The following is a 6,000-nucleotide window of genomic DNA, read 5'->3' as shown; positions in this document are numbered from 1 at the left end:
CCAGACAATTGCAGTTCGATTCCCAGTCAGGGCACATGCCTGGGTTGCAGGCCGGTTCCTTGCAGGCTAACTACCAGCAGGGGATGCACAAAAGGCAACCATACATTGATGTTTCTCTCCCTCTCTCCTTCCCCTCTAAAGATAAATTAATTAATTAAAAAAATTAAGTTGTAGTTCTTAAGTCAATACAAATTGTTCTTCACTCTGATCCACACTCACAAATAAATGTGATTTTTTTTGTTTTGCTTTTTAAATTTATTTCTTTATTGAGGTATAATTGACATACATTTGTTACAGGTGTACAATGTAATGATTTGATATTTGTATATATTGCAAAATGATAGGCACAGTGTTAACATTCAACATCACAGTTAAAGAATTTTTTGTGATGTTAACTTTTAAGACTGACTCTCTTAGCCACTTTCAAACAAAACATTTATAATCATGATGATTTCCAGTTGTCTTTCACTGATGTGTTTCTCATATTACACTTTGAGTTAGCCTCTGATTTATGTTTAGGCCATGATTTTGGAAAGTTTAGGACTGGATGGTGATGAAACAGTATGACACCCTATTCTTGTTATTAGGCTACTGCTTTGGCTAATTTAATCATTGGCCCAAATTTATGTGACAAAATTAACATGTTAAGTTTTGCAAAGTGCTATTGGGACATGACTCCCTCCCCCCCAAAAAAAAAACCCTATTGAATCACTTTTATTATAATAATTTAAAAGATCAGGATTGTGTCTGAAAGCGTTCCAGAAGCTACTGTCAACTGTCTTAGTTTCCTCAGAGGCTGACCCTCAAAGCACCAGATGGAGACCAGTCAGTGCCCATGTGCAGTGAGCAGGCACTGTCACAAGTAACTGGGGTTTAGTCTCGTGAGGAAATTCTGGGTGTGCAGAGTATACTCCCACACCTCCAAGGGCACGTCCAGGAATCATTGGCCCCCCTAGTTAAGCTCTGCTTCCAGGGGCCTTAGCACTTTCATGCCTATACCTGGGGCAAAAGTCCTTGAGTTATGGCTGTGGCATTTTTTTAAAATATTTTATTTATTTATTTTTTGAGAGGGGATGGGAAGGGGAAAGAGTGAGAGAGAAACATCAATGTCTGGTTGCCTCTCGTGTGTCCCCCATTGGGAACCTGGCCCACAACCCAGGCATGTGCCCTGACTGGGAATTGAACTGGCGACCCTTTGCTTCACAGGCCCATGCTCAATCCACTCAGCTACACCAGGCACGGCTGGCTGTGGCATTTTTGTGCCAAGGGATGGGGTGTCCCTATAACTAAAGATTTTTAAAACCCTTGAAGCAGTCAAGACTTTGTATAGAAGGACTCTTGCATGACAGTTCATAACAGTTCTCTTGTTTAACCTTTCCCAGTGGGAAAGTTGGGCACGTTTTCAGCAGGATTTCCCTATCAGAACTTCTTTGGGCTCACTATTTTGCATACTTTTCGAAGGAGGTAAGTATGGCATATTCAAGCATGAAAAGCTGGATTCTGTGTCTGGCTTGGTTATGTGCAGAAGAGTAAGGTCCTCAAGTGATAACTTCACCCTATTATACCACTATGTCCTGAACCGTGTTTACAATTTCGGACCTCTAACCCCCAGGAGGGCTTCTGAACAAGCAGCAGGAGCTCAGGTGGAGGTGAGGGTTAGGGGAGGAGGAGTTGAAGGACTGTGTCCAGAAAGAGAAATCAGGAATGGGGACAGGAAGATCAGACTAGAAAGCAAAGTATCTTACTTAGTTCATGGTGAGGTGGTCTGAGAAATTTTAAGAAAATTAGGGCTGCTATTGCCCTTTGTTCATAACTGAATTCGTCTAGTAAATGGGCACAGGGTTTGAACTTCCCATGTAGGCCCAGTGCATTTGTTTGAAAACACTGTGTGTGCCTCATGTGTTACACATGTTGTCTTCTTGGTCATAACCCGATATTTCTAACATGCAAGGACGTCCCGATAGGGAAGAAAACTTCATCAAGAACCTCTTTACAAGGTGCAGGGCACAGGCCTCTACGTTTCTCATTTTGTGTCATGAAATTGTTTTCTTTTTCTTTTAAAGATTTTTATTTTCAAAGAAGAGAGGGAGAAAAGGAGAGAAACACTGATCTGTTATCTCTGGCACGCCCCCAACAGAGTACCTGGCCCACAACCCAGGCGACCTCTTGCTTTGCGGGACGATGCCCAAACTAGTGGCCAGAGTTGTCATGAAATTCTTAAATGTTAAGTTTTGCTAGGAGGAAGTTTGGTGATTGGGGGTGAGGGTGGGAAAGAGAGGCTTACTGGGATGTAAAGGCTTACAGATAGCAGTGCGGTGTTGGAGAATTCCCAGAGTTGTCCTAGAAAAGAGGAGACTCAAAGGGCACAGGTTACGGATGTATGCCTGGCTATCGAATGTTTTTTATGATGTTTTCTACGAGGGAGGCAGTACGTACAGTGAGGTCAAGTGGCACATTTGCAGTCAGCCAGGTGGGTTTTTAGTGCCATCAATTTACAACCGGCTGCCCTACCTCAGAGAAGTTACCCGATGCCTCCGCCGAGCAGAAGCAGTAGTACGATTCCACGGAAAGTACGGGCTGCCCCGCTTACAGCAACCGATGTGTTTTGTCTAAAGAATGACGCACAAAACGTACCATATGGATGAGAGGGACCAAAGACTAGGACACGGAGAACGAGGCTTGAGGTGCTAAGGAAACGTACCCACTCCCGTAACACGGATAATAAGGTCGAAAAGCCTGACTGCCAGGATCTCACTGAACCCACCCTTATCAGCCCTCTTCCGGTGAGTTACATTCCGGTCCCATCCGGTCGCCGCAAGGGCGCCTGGGAGTGAGCTTACATCACTTCTGTGATTACCGGCTCTGATTGGTTACAACACCTCAGCGCTTTGATTGGCCGGGCCCGTTGCTGTCCTGGAGTGCTTTGCGGCAGAACTTCCTTTCCGGCAGCGGTTCTCCTTCGGGGAGGTTAGTGTGTGCAAACTTGTTCTGGTGGAGGCCATCGAGTGCCATCGCGCTCCATCCGCCGCCATCGGCGTAAGGCCACGCCACAGAGGGCGCGGGGCCGTTGCCCGGCACTGTAAGCACGCCGTCCGGCCGGAGTTCGGGCCCTAACACGCTTTTCTCCCTAGGCCCGTAGGCAGCAGCCATGGCGCCCAGCCGAAATGGCATGATTCTAAAGCCCCACTTCCACAAGGACTGGCAGCGGCGCGTTGCCACGTGGTTTAACCAGCCGGCGCGGAAGATCCGCAGGTGAGGGGGTATGTGGAGCACACAGGTGACTAGTGATCGGAATCTCTGTACTCTGTGCTTGAGCCCTTTAACCATATGATAACCGTAAGGCCCTTGTAGTTCCGCTTTAGAGCCAAGGTTGTAATGGTATGGTTGGGGGCGAGCGGGTGGCGACGTCTGCGCTTTCCGCTTCCCCGCTGCGGTACAGGATAGAGGACACCCCGTAATGGGAGGAAGATCGGACTTAGGGTGCGGTAACTGCTGCCTGGCTTCTGTCTGCTTAGACGCAAGGCCCGGCAAGCCAAAGCACGCCGTATCGCCCCGCGGCCAGCGTCCGGACCTATCCGGCCGATAGTGAGATGCCCCACGGTGAGGTACCACACCAAAGTACGAGCCGGCAGGGGCTTCAGCTTGGAGGAGTTAAAGGTGAGTGTCCGCAAAACCCCAGTGTCAAAGGCGCATACATTTTGCCTCCTGGGCTCAGTCAAATGATGACATTCTCCGGAATCGCTGTACTGCCTTGATGAAAGTACACTTGAACCCTTTTCCATCTGACGACTGAGTGTTTTCATTAAGGTATGGAAATTAGAGGCTTCTTGGGATTTCATTGTGTCTTTCTCCACGGGCAGGCGGCGGGCATCCACAAAAAGGTGGCCCGGACCATTGGCATTTCGGTGGATCCCAGGAGGCGGAACAAGTCCACTGAGTCCCTGCAGGCCAACGTGCAGCGTCTGAAGGAATACCGGTCCAAGCTCATCCTTTTCCCCAGGAAGCCCTCGGCCCCCAAGAAGGGAGACAGCTCTGTGAGTAGAGTGCAGCGGGCTCCTTGGCGGGAACGGGTGTGGGTACATTTGGTTCAGGTGTAAATGGCGTTTGTCTCTGGGTCCAGTGAGAGTGAAAAGGGAAACATTTGCCTGTAGCCATTTTATCTTTCAAAACTTGGCCTTCACATCTGGGTAGTAGAGAATCGTTAATGAGAAGAAAGAACCTAAGAATTTCCCAAGTTAGTCTGTCAGAACTGCCAAGATTCACTTTTGTACTCCTCTAGATGATGTTTTTAGATTTCGTGGTAATGGCGAAAACTTGTTGACTTGGTGGCAGTTTTTTTTAACATTGGAAGTGTTTTGCTCTCTAAAATGCTTTATGTACAACACAAGTTTTTTCTAGAAAAGCGTTTTAGAGCAGAGTTGCCGGTGTCTGCCCATGTGGGCTTCCTGGGAGTTGGGTTGGGGGTGTGGCTTTACGTCGCAGTTGACATTTTGTTGTATCCGCATCTCTGGTTCAGACATAGATGCTCCTCTGCGTGTGTTTGTGAGCTAGGTAGAACAGAAGTTCCATGACACGCCATTATTTGGCACGTGGTGATCCAGTGAGAAGTGTGGAGTTGCTTAGAGGATTGTAAGCTTGGATCCCTTAGGGAAATGAGCAGAGCTCACATGACTCTCCTTTCTCATTAAACAGGAAAAAGACCTCAAATTGGCCACCCAACTGACAGGACCAGTCATGCCCATACGGAATGTAAGTGGGGGTGTTGAGATGATGGCTAAGTGGATATTTCTGGAGCCGGGACTGGCTTACGGGCATGAGGGGTGGCAAGAACATCCTGCATTCTTAATAGAGGGGAGGATCTTATTCTTTTGAGAAAGCTTTGGGGACCCACATTATTCAGCCTCCTTCTATGGGGTTGTTTTCCCCTCCTTGCTGTTTGGAAAGCTCAGGGCATCAAGTAACTGGGCCCTTGAGGTTTCTCTGGGAAAGAGGGGATGGGCCCAGTGGGCCCGCCCTTCCTCTGTTAGGTCTTGCCACGTGTTTGTCCAAGCACAGCACCCCCATCCATCTTTCATGTCTAATCCAGAGGATGTTTCTTCTTTGGCAGCCTCTGTTTAGCCTTTCAGTATTACTTGAATCCCCCAAAGCCTCTCCAGACTCTGCTGACATTTGGGCCTTGGGCCTTGTCACAGGCCTCACTGCAGGCAAGAGCTTGACCCCTTGTGCTCCTTCCAGGTCTACAAGAAGGAGAAAGCTAGGGTCATCACAGAGGAGGAGAAGAACTTCAAGGCCTTTGCCAGTCTTCGCATGGCCCGCGCCAATGCTCGGCTCTTTGGCATCCGAGCAAAAAGAGCCAAGGAAGCTGCAGAACAGGATGTCGAGAAGAAAAAATAAAGTGCTGTTGGCAACTTCTGATAAATCTAGTCTCCATGTGACATTTTTGTATGTAAAAAATGGGTGTGGGGCTTGTTTTTCCTGAGGGGATCCTGGGGCCTGGGCAGGAGGTGAGGGTGTTCTTAACAAAGCAGCCCAGAGACTGGATTTCATTCTACTTTACGTTTTTTAGCACTACTTCTTGATTGGTGACTGAATAATTGAATGGTTTTCTGTGGCAAGATTACAAAACCCAATTTTTAAGTTGAGCTACCTTTATTCTTTAACCAGCTTAGTTCCTAGTTATTTAGCACCTCAGCCTTTCTTTGATTCTTCCTGGGCTTGTCTGTACCCTTGCTGTACCAAGTAGCAGCAGCAGACTTGTAGGGCTTGCATGCTTTGGTGCAGCAGGTCATCCTTGCTGCCAAGAGACTGCTTGGCCCTGAAGAGGTAGCTAGGGTACTACACTACCTGTCCCAGAGGGAGGCTGGATGGAGCCTAGCTAAGTGGTCCCCTTGTGGGCAAACGCTGCATTGCCTGTTTACCTGATAGCAGTGTGGTGCCCAGATTTCTTTGAAATCAGTCTGGTTTCTCTACAAATGAGTTGCCCCATTGTCTCTGGTCACA

The 6,000-nt window shown here is 47.9% G+C and overlaps 1 protein-coding gene and 1 non-coding gene across 2 annotated transcripts; both read left to right on the top strand.

Moving 5' to 3' along the window:
- Positions 1-2,967: 2,967 nt before the first annotated feature.
- On the top strand, positions 2,968-5,419 carry RPL13 (ribosomal protein L13). The gene is made up of 5 exons (XM_037040146.1): positions 2,968-3,252; positions 3,516-3,657; positions 3,861-4,034; positions 4,693-4,749; positions 5,236-5,419. Exons 1-5 carry the CDS (start codon positions 3,149-3,151, stop codon positions 5,392-5,394), a joined length of 636 nt encoding a protein of 211 aa, XP_036896041.1. The 5' UTR covers positions 2,968-3,148; the 3' UTR covers positions 5,395-5,419.
- On the top strand, positions 3,721-3,804 carry LOC118983056 (small nucleolar RNA MBII-202). The gene has a single exon (XR_005065636.1). It is a non-coding gene; the product is annotated as a small nucleolar RNA MBII-202 (small nucleolar RNA).
- Positions 5,420-6,000: the final 581 nt, after the last annotated feature.

The sequence above is a fragment of the Sturnira hondurensis genome, unplaced genomic scaffold (genome assembly GCF_014824575.4).
Source record: "Sturnira hondurensis isolate 20B ecotype Veracruz unplaced genomic scaffold, ASM1482457v3 Scaffold0002597, whole genome shotgun sequence".
Classification (NCBI taxonomy): domain Eukaryota; kingdom Metazoa; phylum Chordata; class Mammalia; order Chiroptera; family Phyllostomidae; genus Sturnira; species Sturnira hondurensis.
The sequence above is the reverse complement of the archived record's forward strand: the minus strand, read 5'-3'. Positions and strand labels throughout refer to the sequence as shown.

Bases quoted from the DNA above. Each gene is read 5' to 3' on its own strand.
- RPL13 (XM_037040146.1), top strand. From the start codon at position 3,149: ATGGCGCCCAGCCGAAATGGCATGATTCTAAAGCCCCACTTCCACAAG. The intron at 3,253-3,515 runs GTGAGGGGGTAT...CTGTCTGCTTAG, and splicing joins CCGGCGCGGAAGATCCGCAG to ACGCAAGGCCCGGCAAGCCA. The intron at 4,035-4,692 runs GTGAGTAGAGTG...CTCATTAAACAG, and splicing joins CCAAGAAGGGAGACAGCTCT to GAAAAAGACCTCAAATTGGC.